The 17,660-nt window shown below is 46.3% G+C and overlaps 1 protein-coding gene across 2 annotated transcripts in view; it reads right to left on the bottom strand.

Moving 5' to 3' along the window:
• Positions 1-1,745: 1,745 nt before the first annotated feature.
• Positions 1,746-17,660, bottom strand: part of LOC118770462 (potassium voltage-gated channel subfamily D member 2-like) — a 171,039-nt gene continuing 155,124 nt past the window's right edge. Inside the window, exons 3-7 of one of the 2 annotated variants that reach the window (XM_036518145.1) lie at positions 8,940-9,102; positions 6,651-6,749; positions 4,605-4,700; positions 3,118-3,362; positions 1,746-2,037 (exon numbers count right to left, since the gene is read on the bottom strand). In XM_036518145.1, the coding sequence (XP_036374038.1) occupies positions 1,860-2,037; positions 3,118-3,362; positions 4,605-4,700; positions 6,651-6,749; positions 8,940-9,102 (781 nt within the window). In that variant the 3' untranslated portion in view covers positions 1,746-1,859. The remainder of the gene's footprint in view (positions 2,038-3,117; positions 3,363-4,604; positions 4,701-6,650; positions 6,750-8,939; positions 9,103-17,660) is intronic. The other variant, XM_036518146.1, reaches the window with a different exon arrangement.

Genomic DNA, 17,660 nt, shown 5'->3' on the forward strand with positions numbered 1-17,660 from the left:
TAGTCTGACATTTGTGGAGAACAATAAGAATAATACTTCAATTCAAGAGATTCCACCAAGTATTCTAACACAGAAAATGAGGACTATGTGCTCAGAAGGAGAATATCACAAAATTACACGTTATTCACAATTGCCAAACTATAGAGATTAGGAAAACATGTTTGCACTGCATGTCTCAGTAGAGAAAATAAAGAAGTCTTGTGTACGAGGAGGCAATTCCAGCCATTGGCTTGAGGTGTGGTAAAGTGACTTTGAGAAGAGCCTTATTGCTCATGCTGGGGACCCCACATCCAGGGACAAATCCACAGACTGTAGTGAAACCATGCACACACACACACACACACACACACACGCATGCACACACGCACGCATACATGCACATACACACGCACGCATATCTGCATACACACACACATTCACACATACGCATGTGAACACACATGCAAATATGTATATGCACATACGCACAGACACACACACCCATATGTGTCATTTCATATATTAGTATCAAAAGTCCTTTTCTTGTCACTCCTCAGTTTAAGGTATGGTAAATATCTTACAGCCTATCTGATCTCACATCCAATATTAATTGCTGTCCCTTAAAAAAATCCATGCTTCCCAAAGTTGTGAGGCGACATGTTGAAAGACACACAATATTTAAAAAATAATTTTCCTTTAGGAGTGTGGGATCCGATGCTGTAGACGTAGCGATCATGACCAGACAAAACATCCTCCAGGGCTGGACTCCCGTTGTGCTGGAGTGCAGCAGTACTAGGGCTGAACGATACAGCCATCGCGATGTATCGCACAGCTATTTTTAGCGCAATAACAGCTATCCCCGGTATGTGGCGTTAGGTTTTTTCCCGTATGTTTTTCAGTGGCTGCGGGTGAGCTGGAAACAGGGAAAGCGGAAACACTACCTTTAAATCTATCATTACTTTCAGCCTGTTCCCCTTTATCCTCCTTGATTAACAATAAAACAAATAATTCACAGAATAATTGACACCAATCGTAAATAAATGCTTATGCTGGCGAAACAGCGCAGATTGTCTGTAGTTTGTGCGCTTGCCAAAGCTACAACGGGAGATTTTTTACATGCATGGTATTTATCGATGTAAATTACGTTAAATGCTCATGACACATCACAGCTTTTGTGAGGTCTGTGTTCTAAACGTTATTCTTCATTGCACTCAACCTAACCTGAAGGTTTATTCTCAGAAACTTAAATGACTTAACTAAATTTAGCTCCGTTTTGTAATTTGAATTTTTAACACAAGAAAGCTATAACTTGAAACATTTAAGAGAAAGCTTTGGGATTACTTAATTATTCAAATTGCCATCCTTGTTATTTTGAGCATTTAAAGTAATTTAAATCGATAAATGCCATCCTTGTTAATTATACAATCTCACGTTGTCGCTTTCGCAAGCACACAAACTACAGACAATCTGCGCTGTTTCGCCAGCATAAGCATTTATTTACGATTGGTGTCAATTATTCTGTGAATTATTTGTTTTATTGTTAATCAAGGAGGATAAAGGGGAACAGGCTGAAAGTAATGATAGATTTAAAGGTAGTGTTTCCGCTTTCCCTGTTTCCAGCTCACCCGCAGCCACTGAAAAACATACGGGAAAAAACCTAACGCCACATACCGGGGATAGCTGTTATTGCGCTAAAAATAGCTGTGCGATACATCGCGATGGCTGTATCGTTCAGCCCTAAGCAGTACCACACACATTGCTAAGTGTCGGTCCAGCCCCTCCTCCCTGGTCCCTGTAATGTCTGCACTCTCCAGCAGGGGGTGCAGCAGTTGTCCCATCTCTCAATCTCCTCTGAGCCATCGGCACGGTGGGTGCAGAGCCTATAGCGCTGACACCCTGACGATATTGGTCTGCGAGTAGGCTGCAGAGCTGCTGGACTCATCGCCTTCGGGTGTCGTCATGGGAGGGGTTGGCATGGTGATGATGGCTGCCGTGATGTAGGGCTCATCGCAGTTCAGCGGCACCGTCTCATCCAGCTTCGCATTCAGGCTTGACCGGCTTCCAAAAAAGGGCCCAGGAGAGAGAAAGAGGAAGGAACAATTACTAAGTTATCAGTTATCTTTTTTTTGAGTTTTGTTTTGGTGTTTATTTTACAATTGAATACTGTAAATGTGTTAAATGTTCCTCAAAATGCCACTGTTGGATTTTGAGTAGTCATGCCACTAAAACATATTTGAATTTGATTTTGAATTTTGAATTATTGAGTGTGAGAGAGAGAATGTGAGAGAGGAGAGAGAACAAGGAGGTGAGTGATAGAGAGGATATGAATTTGAAACATTTGAATTTGAATTTGAACTTGAATGAAATTAAATCACACCATCCACCATCCGGGAAGCCTCCCACTGTCTGAGGCAGCAAGCCCTTCCTCAGGGCCTCCTGCAGCTGGTGAATTCTGGCATCATCAGACGCCACGGTGATGCTGCACAGCCCTGCACTGAGCCCAGAATTTTTAGCATTTAATATCATCAGATGTTATACAGCCACAAATCCCTGCTGACCGAGCATGTCCTCCCCACTCAAACAAAAGAGACCAGGCCCCTCTACAGTCATTACGGCTGTCCTGACAGGCCACCACATCACCAGGGGGTTAACCAGTGGTGAAGTAAGATGACCACATCTGCCTGAGGGGTTGCAGTCCAGACAGATGACCGTATCTCCTGGGGGTTAACCAGTGGTGACACAATTTGACTGCATCTGCCCAAAGGTATAGGAGTTCCCACGGTGCCACCAAATTGATGGGAATATAATGGCTGTGCAGGAGGTCAGCCAACTGCAGTTCCAGCTTGCGCTAGCCCAGAGAGGAGCAGCACATGACCAAATGCCATGATGGAAATGCAACACCATCCCTGTATGCAGTAATGGCCCACTCTCCTGCATGGTCCTCACATAGTATAAAGATAGCTATAAAGAAGCTCTGCTACCTTCACTGACTCACCCCAGTGAGTGTAGGTAGCAGAATCCGCATTAACAACATATATGCTGGTCGCATGCACCATATGAGGCCTGAGCCCGCATCCAAAAACCCTGTGGTTCCTTGTACTTGTTGGTGGCTAGCGTGGCACAGAATGGCGTGGCTACCTGTTGGCCAGGGGCCTCTCCTGGATCTGGATGGTGCTGAGCTCCTGCACGCTGCCACGATGGCTGGTGGCCAGGGTGGAGTTGGGCAGGTGGAGACTTCTCTTCCTGTGGCGGCGCGAGCAGCAGGACAGGCCATGCTGGGTGGAGGAGGAGGACAGGGAGGAGGAGCGCGAGCCCGTCTGGTTGCCCGCCGACATCTCCATACAGCTTGCCTCGTACGTCTTCTCGTCCACAAACTCGTGATTCTGGAGAAGGAGGAGGAGTGGAGGTCATCGCAGGGGGTGGGACAGATGGAGAGAGAGAGATGGGAGGGAGGGGAAGAGATACAGAGAGAGTTAGAGGGACAGAGTGGGAGAAAGAGGGAGAGAGGGGAAGACAGATTCAGAGAGTGTTAGAGGAATAGAGAGAGGTAGAGGCATTGAGAGAGAGTAGGAGAGAGGGAGAAAGGGATAGAGACAGAGAGAGGGAGAGGGATGTTGAGAGAGAGGTAGAGAGGAGAAAGGGAGAAACAGAGGGATAAGAAACAAAAAGAGAGGAGAGAGAGGGAGGAGGACAGATCGAATTACGTTAAAGCAAATTTGAACCAAAGAGAGAGAGAGACTGAGTGTTACTTTTGGAGAGCAACACATCCTGACCAATCATCATCTCAGTGATCACAGCCTGGCCATTGGACAGGGCCTGCTTACCCAAGGAAGACAGGCTCTGTGATCACAGCTCTGTGAGGGAGGTTGACACACAGGTTCATTTTCCTGTTCGTGCTGCTAAACATTCCCAGGCAAGGGAAAGATTCTTTACAAAGATAGCAATTGTCCTCCACCATTTCACTAGCACGACTGATGCAGAAAAAATGTCAGCCATGCTTGAAAGTGGACCCTATTTAAACTAGCATCCCAGAACTGTATGTATTCACGTGTCACAGCCCGAGACACTCAACAAGCTGTCTGTGTCACAGCAATGGGAGGGACTGGACAGTTAAATCATATTACCCATATGGTACTTTTTATTAAATCAAGGACCTATATTACTTTTATTTACTTACTATTACTTCCTTAACCTATAGGCAGGTAGCATAACCCCACCTGGTTTCATAGACTGTTTCCCACTATTGGGAGCCTACGCAGGGGCAGGGTAACGTGGCAGCTTCTCTGACTTGCTGCCGCAGCTCCGCAGGTAAACACAGGACTCATTGCTGAACCATCAGCTTATGTTGGAGAAATTCTGACAAAGCTGAAGTAAGGTTTGGTAACAGAGTTGGTGATGTTTGTTGCTTCTTTTGTCAAGAGACACACGGTACCTGTGGCCCTTTACACCAACTTTCTATTCTTCTTCAGCATGACATTCAAGCTAAGCTACTTTTTATTGTACTTGACACCTCTGAGACAGATCAGTGTAAATCTAAGTGCTATGGGTCTGAATACAATGGGGGAGACTCCACAGAGATAAGATAAGCTAAGGTACATTGTGGGAATGGTCAGGAGCTCTCTAACCGTGGTCTTCTCCAGGCAGTGCAGCAGGTGGTGGTGCTGGGTCTCAAAAGTGGGGTTGGCCCGTGACACCTGGGCCTGGCTGGCTTCCTTCGAGGCCTTGAAGGACACAGAGAAACAATGAGGCAGGGTGAGTGTGGAGAGCGCTGGGAGAGAGGCCCGGCTTTGTCTGGACCAGGAGAGGACAGGGTACACTTTGCAGACAGCTTAGGGTGCCCTGGCACCTCCCTGGCCCCCAGCTGGGCCCTCCCTCTGGTCCCACATGCCCACTGTATGTGGTAGATGGCTCATGGTTCAAACTTGGCTCTCACAAGAATCACAGAGATACTGTCCAATAGTTGTCACTCATAGCACTCTTAGAGTCGTTAAAATGAGATAAATTAGATATCCGAGTGGGGGTTTCACATGGCGAAAGCCCCATCAGGAGTGCATATTAAGCAAGTTGTCCCACGGATCCCCAGCCTTTTTTCAACCATGAAGACCATCCACCTTTCTCCATACCTCTGACTCAAAGGGCCTGATTCAACACAATGCAGTGAATTACCAATGGGACTGCAGACCCCTGGCAGGGTTTCTAATTGAATGGTGTGCAAACGCATTTGGTGCAGAACTCAAGGGCGCGATCGAATGTAAAGTCAATGTAAATGCACTGAAACACATTTTGACCTCCCTATTGCAATTATCAGTTCAGCATACTGAATGTCAGCAGAAAAAACTACCTGCCTAATAGAACTAATTCTTCTGAATTTGAATAGAAATACACAGCAAGAATTTCAGCCTAGTGCACGTTTGGGTTTGTTGGAGCTACTGGAAAGTTGGAAGCTAACAGTACAGAATAGCTGGCTAGCTGGCTAAGAAATCTTGATACCTAAACTGAAATGGACACATTTGGTAGGTCTATGTAAACCTTATTAACTTGAACTTGATTCTATGCAGTCACACTTTGTTTCATAATCAGAGGTGACTGTGCCGAGGACAAAGTGAATCGGTAAATCACAAAATTTCCTATGTTCATATAAAATACAAAAGTGTCAAAAGGGTTTACTTCTAAAAGCTTAGAGCTTCCCTGTTATAACTCACTGGAAAACTATGAATTCTGCACTGAATGCGCGCACACAACCACAGTATACACATCACATGAAACCCATCTACATAACCACTGGATGTTTATAAAACCAGGAGCGGTGTCACCACGGAAGAGCCGCAGTGGGAGTGTGTGTATTACAGTAAAACACTGTGGTTAGCGTGTGTGTGCGTGTGTGTGTGTGTGTGAGTGTCTGACTCTGTGTGCGTTTTAGGAACATCCAGCTGGCAGGGTCCAGGTTGTAACGTGCTGCGTTTTATTGACTCCGGCCCAGAGAGGCACATGCAGTTGAAAGAATGGCATTCCTCCATGAGATGAGAGGCACCGTGCCATGTCAGATGAGGCCATGAGAGGGCGCAGTCCGGTCCGGTGTGGTCAGATGGGTGCTCCACTCGAGAAATGCATGTTAATAAAAGGTACATGAGACAGAGCCGAGACAAGAGAGGAGATGGGGTTGCAGAGAGACACCTTCTCACTGGGCGGGGGGGAGGGGAGATGGGCGCTGTCGTGGATACCCCCCCACCTCCCTCCCCTCCCCCTCCCCCCAATCCGACTAAGCCACATGCTGTGCTTTGACAAGAGGGTTTGATGATGTCATGTTCCTTGATAGGCCCCGCCCCCTTTTGAAGCAAGGACAGGGGGTGGGAGGTGGGGGCGGAGCCCGGAGGCTGGTGAAGTCATTCCAGGAGAGAGAGAGAGAGAGAGAGAGAGAGAGAGAAGTAGCCAATGCTGTGTCAGAGGCTGAGTGAGGCACTTCAGAGGGAGAGAGAAAGAGAGAGAGACACCACGGAAGCGCTGTTATGGGGCAGCCCTGCGATCCTCAAGCCCCCCCATGACCCAGACCGCCACCCCCCCCCCCTCACAGAGAGGGAGGGAGGGTGGGACCGGCAGGCAGGGCGGGGCGCATGCACCAGCCTTGTTATGTCACGTCCAAGCTTGGTAGGGTGGGGCCCCCTGGGGGTTACCTGCTCTGTGGAGTCACTCAGGAGCCCATTGCATTTGTACTGCAAATAGGCGTTAGCGCCCCCGCTCTTCGTTGCGCGAATTCGCGCAAGCCTGGTTTTCTGTTTGGACAAACACACGTGCGTTTAGCGGCCTGCCCCCTCCTATCTTTGGCTCTACCCCGCCCGGTGGGGAGGGGGGGGGCACAGCAGCGGGAGGGAGCCGAGGTGCGTTACACCCTCACAGGGTGTCCTGCTCTCCTTGCTGCAAAACCCGGATTACACAGGCACTCAGGCCTACAACTTTCTGTCATCTTTCTGGTGGTACCTTTACCCAGAACAATACCCAGAGCAGGCATCATACACTACTTCCGCATTAAAAGACTACTGTAGATATTATAATTTCAAGGTCAGAATGGCAATTTATGATACAGTTATATACTTCATTGACAATACCACAATATCTGACCTAAATACCATTGTTTGTTGTGTCATGCAACTCTCTAAAGACCCCCTGTATGTCTTTTAAAAGCCCCTCAAGGTCCTGATCCTTTGATTACAAGCTCCGTGATATAGCCCCCAGCCTGCAATGTGTCAGAACAGAGAAATGGCAACACAAGGACAAGCACAGCTGTCTTACCTGAAGAATACCATCCTACTTCTCTTAAGTCACTTCAGAGATCCAAATCTCTCTCTCTGTCCCACACACACGTATGCAACTCTCTGATGAGCTGGGCCTATTTTTACAGTTTCCTATCAGCACGTTGCCAATTGCAGAGTGGAGGTCCGCCATAAATGGTCAACTCTTTGCCCATTTCTGATATGGAAACCCCTCTGTGCTGTTTCCTCTGCTAACACTGAAATGTCCTGGCGGTGTTACAGGCCCTGTGCTGTTTCCTCTGCTAATGCTGAAACCTTCAGGTGCTGCTGGACACTCTGCTGTTTCCTGTGCTAACACTGAAACGTCCAGGCACTGTTACAGACTCTGCGTTCACGGTGCTACGGCCATATTTTCAGCCCCCACCCGCTGGTACTTAAGCTGCTGTGCTTTGGAGAATTCTCCAGGCTAACTGGAAAAACAGACTGTTGTTTTTGGGAACTCTGTGCATGCTGGTTTTGCAGTCACGTCCTTGGACGTACTGCACGGAATGAAGCCATCTCTCTCTTCTCTTTTTTCCTCTCGACGGGCCCCCTGTGTATAACTCAGACTGAGTGTTCTAAATTAAAAGCCCTGAGCAAACAGTGAATTATCATGTGATTTTTTTTTCTTTTTTTCTTTTCTGCATCATCTCAAAGCCACATTCTTGGGGGGGGGGGGGCTTCCTGGTGCTGACCTCTTTCTGGCCGAGGGCACATGGCGGGGTGGGTAGTGTGGGACCTGTCACCCAGAGCATTCCTCTGCATCTCACTGCTCATAGACATGTCTTTGCATTCGCCACATGCTGCTAAAGTGCCCTGTGACAGCACCACGAGGGCCTGCATATCCAATTACCCATCACCTCTGGATAAGGGCTTCACTGGCAGGCTTTACTCCACAGAAAACATATAGACAGGCACATATACAGGGGGAGGTGCAGATGCACTCTGGGCTGTATAAGCAGAGTAACGCCTCAAGAAGTGACACTTTTTCACAGACACTTTTCCAGGGGACTCCCATGGCTGCATCTGCTTTATACTCATGCTACAGCAGCTCTCCTGCTTTACAGGATGTGTGCTCTGTGTTTTACATCACGCTGCGCACATTCCTGTGCAGAGAGTGAGTGGGGGTACATTATCCTATCCCCGCCTCCAAAACAAACACATTTCTCTTTACAATGCACTGAAACCTCTCCAACCCCTGACTGGTTTCAGGGTGACATCACTATTACCCTTCTTAAAAAATTCCTTGGGAGAGAGGAAGGATTCTTTGTCTTCTACCTGAGCCTGTAAACAATAACTTTATTCTGTGTCTTTCTGTGATCAGTTTTAGTGGCTGCATGCTCTGTGCGTACGTATGGCAGGGGGCTGCAGGAAGGCTGTGCACGGCTGTCCACAGAGCACAGTGATCAGCTTTGTGCGTTATGGTTACACATGCTAATGTGATTTTAGCCTTAGCGTGGTCTGGGATGCTCCATTCTTAAGACACATTCAGAGTGCTGTGATAGCGCCTACTCCCCGAACACTGCTGTGCAGTGACTACCTGTGCTTGAAGCCACGTAACTGGATCAGACTGGACCGGACTGGACTGGACTGGACTAAACTGAACTGAATTGAATTGAAGTTCTGCTTGTCCCCTAGATGGGCCTGCTGAGGAGGGAGTGGGCCTGGCAGTACCTTCTGGGCACGACGCTTCTCCGCCCGCTGGCTCTGGTGGTAGATCCGGCTGAAGTTGGACACGATGACGGGGACAGGCAGAGCAATGACCAGGACCCCACTCAGGGAGCAGATGGACCCAAAAATCTTCCCCACGATAGTTTTGGGAACCATGTCACCATACCTGTGAATGCACAAGAGGAGAGGTACGTTTAGCTCTGGACAAACAGGACAGGCAAGAGTAGTGTCCATAACTACATGATCCAATCTCCATTTTGGAAACAATCCAGGACATATCCTTTAGCACTCCCAGTAAAGAGTTATGTGAATAAAATACTGCCAAAAGTTACAGGTTTTGGCAGAGGAAGGAAAGTGCAGTACTACATTTAATCACTTGGGGGTGACATGGAGCTACTTCAGCTGCTTTTCCTTTTTTGGTGTGGTGAAGCATGTTTTTTGCCTCACTTCAGACTCCAGCCCCTGTATTTATGCTCAGCTACAACACGCATGTTCTCTACAAGTAAACTACTTGTCGACCCAGTTTTGTCTTCCATGACCTATTTTCCTTTTTAAAAACATGTTTCAGTCCTATAACTCCCCTCCTGGTGAGGCGTTGCTCTTGCATACCTTGACGACCTGCTCAGCTAATTACCCATGACCCCTCAGTGATGTAATAGGCTATGAAAGGTAACAGAGTGCTGTTGCGTCAAGAGTGCATTTAGATTGAGAGGAAGTGATGAAGCAGAACCAGGAGACAGCCTCTTAAATAGCTCTGACCCTCGCAGTAAAAGTGCCATCAGAGGCTCTCAATCTTGCCACCCACAACTAGCAGAATTGTAAAAAACCTGCTCGCCCAGAGGGTCGGCCTGTCCCTTGTGGGATTCAGCACCATCCTCCAGGTACAGAAGCGTAAATTCTGCTGACACTCTTCTGTCTCCGAGAGAGATGGCAACCAGGTTAATGGCTACAGAACAGGGCGGATGCACAGTGTGCTTTACAGCTGGGGGGTGCAGCTTCAGCCCTGGAGGGCCCGTCAGGTTTTTTGTGACATCAGGGGGTGTCACAGAACAGTTATTATGCTGTTTATCACTTTGAATAGTGAAATATAGACTACCTTGATCACACGGTCACCTGCATTAATTCAGTAATTATCCTGAATATCCAAATGTTTTCACATGGAACAAAAATCAGAAATATTTCAGTGCAGCAGTGTGGAGCAGCAGTTTGAACAGCGGTGTAGAGCAGTGGTAAGAATAGCAGTGTGGAACAGTGGTCAGAGCAGCATTGTGGAGCAGTCAGAGCTGCAGTGTGGAGCACTGGTCAGAGCAGCAGTGTGGAGCAATGGTCAGAGCAAGCAGTGTGGAGCAGTGGTCAGAGAACACCGTTCAGGGAATCAAGAAGCTTTATGAAGACTCACTTAGACACATTGTGGACTACCAGGGCATATCACTTTAATTCTCTGGGTTTAAATATAGCAGCATTTGTCTTCCATTCAGTGCATGTGTGTAACTATAAAGACAGCTAGGCTTCAGGGCCGGTCCACCGCAGACTTAAAAGACTTGAAAGTAATTAAAGACATGTTAAGATCAAGTCTTCCAATTAGACTTTAAATTAATTATGCAGAGGAAGGAGTGGAAGAGAGCGCTGTCCTTGGCCTCATTCTCTCCTGTGAGGGGTGATTCACTGCCTCCTCATGTTTAACACAACGGGGACAGTCCTGTCACCCACAATGACAGCCACACCCAGAGCCAGGGACGACCTCAGGGGGACAGCAGAGTCAGTCCTGGGACTCATGCTAAAACACTGTCAGTCCTGTGCACTTAGAGCTGGGACTGGGGTAACCACCAATAATTTGGGCCTGTGTGGAGGTCTGAGGAACGTATCCCCTCTTGTAAGAAGGGGATCACTTTCCCCCTTTTTAAAGGAAAGTTCTTGAACTTCACTGAGCTGTGCATCTCTCCTTAGTGCTGGAGCAATAAATGCTGCGGCACTGTGAGATAAGTGCCGATAATCTGGGGCTGTGCGGATGTGTGAGTATTTGATCACCTCTTGTAAGAAGGGGATCAAACCTTTCCCCTTTTCAATAGGAATGTTCAGGAACCTCTCAGTGCTGTGCGCCTCGCATTGGACATTTTTCACATATACACGCCTCCTTCCAATGTGTCAGTCTGCAATCAGAAAGTAGACACCATTTTTAATGGGTAACACGAGGGGCACTGACTGTATTGACCAAGACTCTTGGAGAAGAGCATACACGGCACATTAATTTTTTTGGGATTCCTATATTTTTTCATAGGCAGCAGTGTAGCATAGTGGTTATGGAGCAGGGCTTGTACCTGAAAGGTTGCTGCATCGATTCCTTGCTGGGGCACTGTTGCTGTACCCTTTGGCAGGGTACTTAACCCACAATTGCCTCAGTAAATATCCAGCTGTGTAAATGGATAACATTGTAAAAACTGTAACTGATGTAAGTTGCTCTGGGTAAGAGTGTCTGCTGAATGCCAGAAATGTAATTTTTGAGGTTTTGGCAGTCATTTTTTTTAAATCTAGCTCTCTTCCCTCAGATTTCAGATTACCTCAGTCAGAAAGCACCTATATTTAACCACACAATTATGGTATTTCTTGACATCATAAATGCATGCTGAGAACCATAGTTCCCCTTCATTCTCTGATCAGCAGTGATGTCAGGTTGTTCTCTCTCTTTCTCTGACTGACAGCGTAGACATTGGCCTCCTCTCTCCCTTCCTCTGATAAACAGCACCAACATCAAATTGTCTTCGTCCCACTGTCTCATCCACCATACCAATACCATGCTGTTCTCCCTGATCAACAGTTACCTCTCTACATCCTTCAAACCAAAATAACCTTACCTTTGCCTCCCCCCAAACAAAAAAAACCTTATCAAATGCCTCAAACTTGAAGCTTTGTAATTACATTTCATTGTCATTTGGCAGACAATCTGACCAGAGCAACTTACAATTTTATCCATTTAAGACGGTAGATATTTATTATGGTGATTGCAAGTCAAACCTTTCAGTTTCAAGCCCTGCTCCTTACCACTACACCACACTGCTGCCTTAAACATTTCAATCTAACATGCTCAACATGCCCTCCACCCTTCCCTAGAAAACATTTATCCTTCACCCAAAATGCCTTCTCCCCCATCTGGGACGGTCGTGAGGTTGAGAGACCCCCCTCTGCGATTGTCTGCTTTGCTTTTCAGTTGCTTTACGATTTTGTGGCAGTCCTTCCTTCGTTAAGTTTGAAAGCGCGCTAATTAACCTGTGAACCTGAGCAGCCTTCCATTAGCAGCAGAATTAGAGCAGCATTAGAGTGGCTCTCCTCTTCAGTGGAACGAGATGCACAAGGCCCCGCTTGAACAAAAGGTGTTTGCTCAGATAGCTGAAGAGCAGGAGACGCGAGCTGATTATTTAACAGCACTGGGCAAGGGGTGAATGGGACAGTATGTTTGGGAGAAAACATGGTGGTGCCTGTTGACTTTTTGATGAGTGTTCCCTGTCTGATAAACACAGGGCTCACGCTCTGTCCAATCGGCTCAGCTGAAGGGAGCAATTAGTCAGCCTTTTCAGCAAACTATCAGAGCACACAGGCATGGCACTGTGGTGGTTATCAGCAGCCAAGAGTAAAATGACTGCTAGGAGTTATTACGGTGGCCGAGGACGATGATCAAATGCATGGCCTGTAGGAGGCAGTGCAAGCAACTTCACAGCAGTTTCTGGTCAGTGTCCACTGCATTTTGCATGCCATCAGTACCACCAAGAAAAACCAAGGAATAAGGTGGATTAAATTAGCATGCATTTAATTGTAGTGTATAAATCAGGTGGAAGTAGGCTCAATCTGTTTACCTATCTGTGTACCAGTGTAAACACCTTTGACATAGTTGTGTTGTACTCTGCCATACTTGTAAGTCATTTTGGATAAAAGTGTTTGCCATATCAATAAATGTAAATATAAATGTGAATGGACATAAATTGGACTAAATTCGTTTGATATTGGTACCAATGTAGACACTAACAAAGAAGGTCTGCTTAACTGGTATGGCATATGTGGCAGTGTAGAGACACAGGGAGTGGACAAAATCTGCCTGGTATTACTACCTGTATAGACCCACAGAAAGAAGATGGATTAAATCTCAATTACTAGCCATGTAGTCACACAGGACAAAGGTAGACTAAATCTGTATGGCATAAGTGCCAGTGGGGACACACACAAAGAAGAGGGACTAAATTTATATGGTATTAGCACAAGATCAGAAACTGAAGAAGTTGGACTAAATCTGTTTAGCAATACTACCTGTGAAAGGGTGACAGCAGATGCTTCCAAGGTAAATTAAAGTGCACTGCAATTGACTCAGCACGCGACCCTCTCGTTCCACCTCTGGTCTGTTTGCACTCATTGCTCCCTCATACCTGGCTGTTCAGAGAGAGCGATGAGACATCGGCGGCGGAGAAAGGAAGGGTCCACACCTCAAACGGTTGGAAACTGGAGGCTGGCAATTCCTCTGAGTGCAAATACTCAGCGTGCTGATGTACACGGCACACTTAGAGCTCACTGGGTGGAAAACTCGCAGGAAGCAAACAGGCTGATGAGAATGTGTCCAAACATTCACTCTGAAAGGACCTCAAATGCACTGGCTTCAGTCTAAGATCTGGGAGATAAGCTGGCTGGTTGTGAATATCCGTGAATTGGCGAGTGCAGGGAGAGAATCATCTCTCAGCATTTTGATGTAGGAAGAAAGTGAATACAAATGTAGTCCTGCAAGCCATTGGCTGTAATGGGCTAATCTCAGATCTGAAGACTAATATTTCACAGGCATTGCCACCTACAAGAATTTCTGCTGAATTTGTTTTAGAGCAGCACAAAAAATGTTTCATCATTCTGCGGCTCATTTCTATATCTGGAGAAGCTTTGGAGCAATTAAGATAAAGAGCCCTTCCTATTCTGAGGAACAACAGCAGTGACCCACCCTGAGGATCAAATCCAGGTCCATAGTCCCTAAACTCTACCCTACATCACCAGGCTTGGGGAGTAACGGAATACATGTAACGGCGTTACGTAATTAGGATAGGTAAAGGTAACCGTTACAGTTACAGAAAAAAGACGTAATCAGATTACCGATACATTTAGTAAAAATGGGGATTATTAACAGGATAACAATTTTAAAATACATTTTAAAATAAAGAACGATATACTACCATGCACATGCGCACACATTACAACACTTAACGAGTTTCACAACACCACTCTGGTCTGGAGTGAAACCCTAGGCAATCTTACAGTTGCCAATTCATTATCATGGCCTCTAGTGAAAAAAATGCTCTCACTGGGTGGAAATTTCGCCATTAGCCTGGTTTGTTTTTAAAGCAGAAAAGGGGAACAAACAATCACATAGCTAGCTTAGCTAGCTACAAGGGAAAAAAAAACAACGTAGAAAGCCAGATTGCTAGCTAATGTGGCTTTCACGCACTTTCCTCAACTGTCATATTACTAATAGCTATCAAACTAATTTACATTGCATTTATTCATTTTACAGACGCTTTTATCCAAAGCGACTTACGTAGGTTACAGTTCTTTACAATGTTATCCATTTATACAGACTCGGTTACGAGTCCTGCTCCTTAACCACTATGCTACACTGCCGCAGTAGTACAAGACAGACAAATGGCATCACTTCCTTTCAATTTACATGATACCACATAACCACATAAACAGTCCTAGTTCAAGTACATGTGAATTGCCCAGATGTTATTCACAATGTTATTCACATTCACTAATACACCCTCACCACTTCCCACTTCTCTTCAGACCAAATAGTTAATTTTACCACAGACACTGCAAGCAACCTGTTCTGACAACTTTAGTACTGTTAGCTAGCTGGCTAGCTACCAAATTAACATTATAGTTAGTAAATTTGCATAGTTACCGCCAGTGTGCGAAATACCCGGTGGCAATCGGGTGGTCCCCTACCCATACCTGCCAAAATTTAAGTTTCAAAACACGGGAGATTTTTTCGGCAGGGGGCGTTGGATAGTAAATAATTGTATGTAGTAGATTGTGTTTCATAGACGATCTGGCAACTTGGGTAACGTCAGACAAACATGCAAAACTTACGGATCTGTGTGTGACGATGAATCATAATAAAGTTTGCCATGGAAATTACGCGAGTTTCCCGGGAGAAACAACAAAACGGGAGGGCGCTGGGAGATGGCTTTTGACTCATATTGCAATGAAAAGCAAATACATTGTTTTGTGTTTACGTCCCACTTTGTACGAAAAATAATATCAGCCCTATGTTGGAGATAATGCAGAAATTTGCTGTGATTTCAAAACCGGATTACTCGACAACGCTTCGTCTCACAGAGAAATAACTAGTATGATCGGAAAGGGTAAATTCTGTTTATTTTGATATGCGATAGTCACTTCGTGACTTACTCAACTGAGAAGCAGGAGTGTGGAATTGGGTGAAGAAATTAGTAAAGATATTACTTTGCAGAAGTTTTATCTGTCTTCATAACGTGATTGCTTAGGTATGTACAAATACACTATATGGACAAAAGTATTTGGCCACACCTTTTTTTCAGGGTTTGGGCTAGACCCCTTATCTCCAGTGAAGGGCAATCTTAATGCTTCAGCATACCAAGGCATTTTGGACAATGCTATGCTTCCAACTTTGTGGCAACAGTTTGGGGAAGGCCCTTTTCTATTTCAACATGACTGTGCCCCAGTGCACAAAGCAAGGACTATGAAGACATGGTTTGATGAGTTCGGTGTGGAAGAACTTGACTGGCTCGCACAGAGCCCTGACCTCAACCCCATCGAGCACCTTTGGGATGAACTGGAACGGAGATTGCAAGCCAGGCCTTCTCCTCCAACATCAGTGCCTGACCTCATAAATGCTCTACAGAATGAATGGGCACAAATTCCCACAAAAACACTCCAAAATCTTGTGGAAAGCCTTCTAAGAAGAGTGGAAGCTGTTATAGCTGCAAAAGGGGGACCAACTCCATATTAAAGTATATGTATTTGAATGCAATGTCATTACAGTCCCTGTTGGTGTAATGGTCAGACATCTGAATACTTTTGTCCATATAGTGTATGTGACTAGCATCATTACAAAGCTCTGGTTCCGCCCTTTCTTGTGATATGTGTTCCATATCTATGCAATGATGAGTTCATGTCTAGGTTAATTCAAACGAGTAATGGGTGTGGAGATGGACGCAGAGCTGTATACAGATTGTAACTATGATAAAATTTGATGTAAATTTAATTTTTTTTTTCTTGCCAACACTTCGTCGCATAGACAAGCAGCTAGCATTGTTAGCGATGAATACTTTGTGAGCAATTCAACCGAGAAGGGATGTGAATTTGGACTCAGGCTGCGTCTGTCTGGCTTTAAGGGTTAAAAGACATTTTTAGTGACAATTGCAAGTGACAATTTTTGCTGTTGAGGCTTTCAGGGGGTCTTAAGTGTGAATCAAGGGGTCTCGGATCCCCGAGACCCCCCTATTTCGCACCCTGGTTACCGCTATTAATCTAAATGCATTCACGCATAACAAAGGAAGGAATACAAACAATTATTAAACCTAACAAGGAACATAAAACATTATATTAGGCTAAACAATTTCACTAGCGCATTGTCAGTACTCCGCCTCCTTAGCTGCTGTGTTTTGGTTTTTTTTTCTCCATGTGCTTTTGTTTTCCTTGTGTTCCAGCACCGCCCCGCTCCCAGCATGTGTAACGGGTGGTCTCTTGCGTTGTGTTTTAATGTGATGTTACGTGGGTCGGCGAGCGAGCGAGTTTTGAACTGAGGTTCTCACTGCTCGCTACCAACCCCTTAAAGCCAGCGTCGTTGCCAGTTGAGCTAAAGGCAAATTGCCGTTAGCCTGTCGGCGACAACGCTACTTAACCAGGTCTCAGGGGGAGTGACGTAGCCGCTGCAACCACTCGGCTACCTGCTACCCGCTACCTAAGGCTTTACGCAGGACTCACACGAGCTAATCACTTCAGCTCTGCTACACTCACCCCCCTTTGACCTCCTCTGACTCCTCAGCGACCACTGGCGGCCAAGCTGTGCTTTAGCCAGTGATCCGGGTCACGGCACCAATGTAACGGGTGGTCTATTGCGTTGTGTTTTAATGTGATGTTACGTGGGTCGGCGAGCGAGCGAGTTTCGAACTGAGGTTCTCACTGCTCGCTGCCAAACCCTTAAAGCCAGCGTCGTTGCCAGTTGAGCTAAAGGCAAATTGCCGTTAGCCTGTCGGCGACAACGCTACTTAACCAGGTCTCAGGGGGAGTGACGTAGCCGCTGCAACCACTCGGCTACCTGCTACCCGCTACCTAAGGCTTTACGCAGGACTCACACGAGCTAATCACTTCAGCTCTGCTACACATGGTCCCCGCCCACCTGATTTCCTCATTACCTTCACCTGCCTGCCCACCTGCATCCCATCTCCTCGTCACCCCAGCCCTTTATATTCCCCGTTTGTTTCTTGTCTCGTTGCTAGTTCGTTACAGTGTCTCTTTCCTGTTTCGTTCCCGCCGGTTTTTCCTGCCTGTTCGTTGTTCCGGTTTCCGATTCTGTCTGCACCCGACCTTGGTTCTCTGCCTGCTGTTTTTGCCCTGTTTGCCTGATTGCCTGCTTCCCTGGTTCCTGACTCTACCTGACTCCACGATCGCCTTCCCCGGAATTGCCCTCGGACTGCCTGCCTGGTTTTTGACCCT

This window comes from Megalops cyprinoides, chromosome 23, assembly GCF_013368585.1.
Source record: "Megalops cyprinoides isolate fMegCyp1 chromosome 23, fMegCyp1.pri, whole genome shotgun sequence".
NCBI lineage: Eukaryota > Metazoa > Chordata > Actinopteri > Elopiformes > Megalopidae > Megalops > Megalops cyprinoides.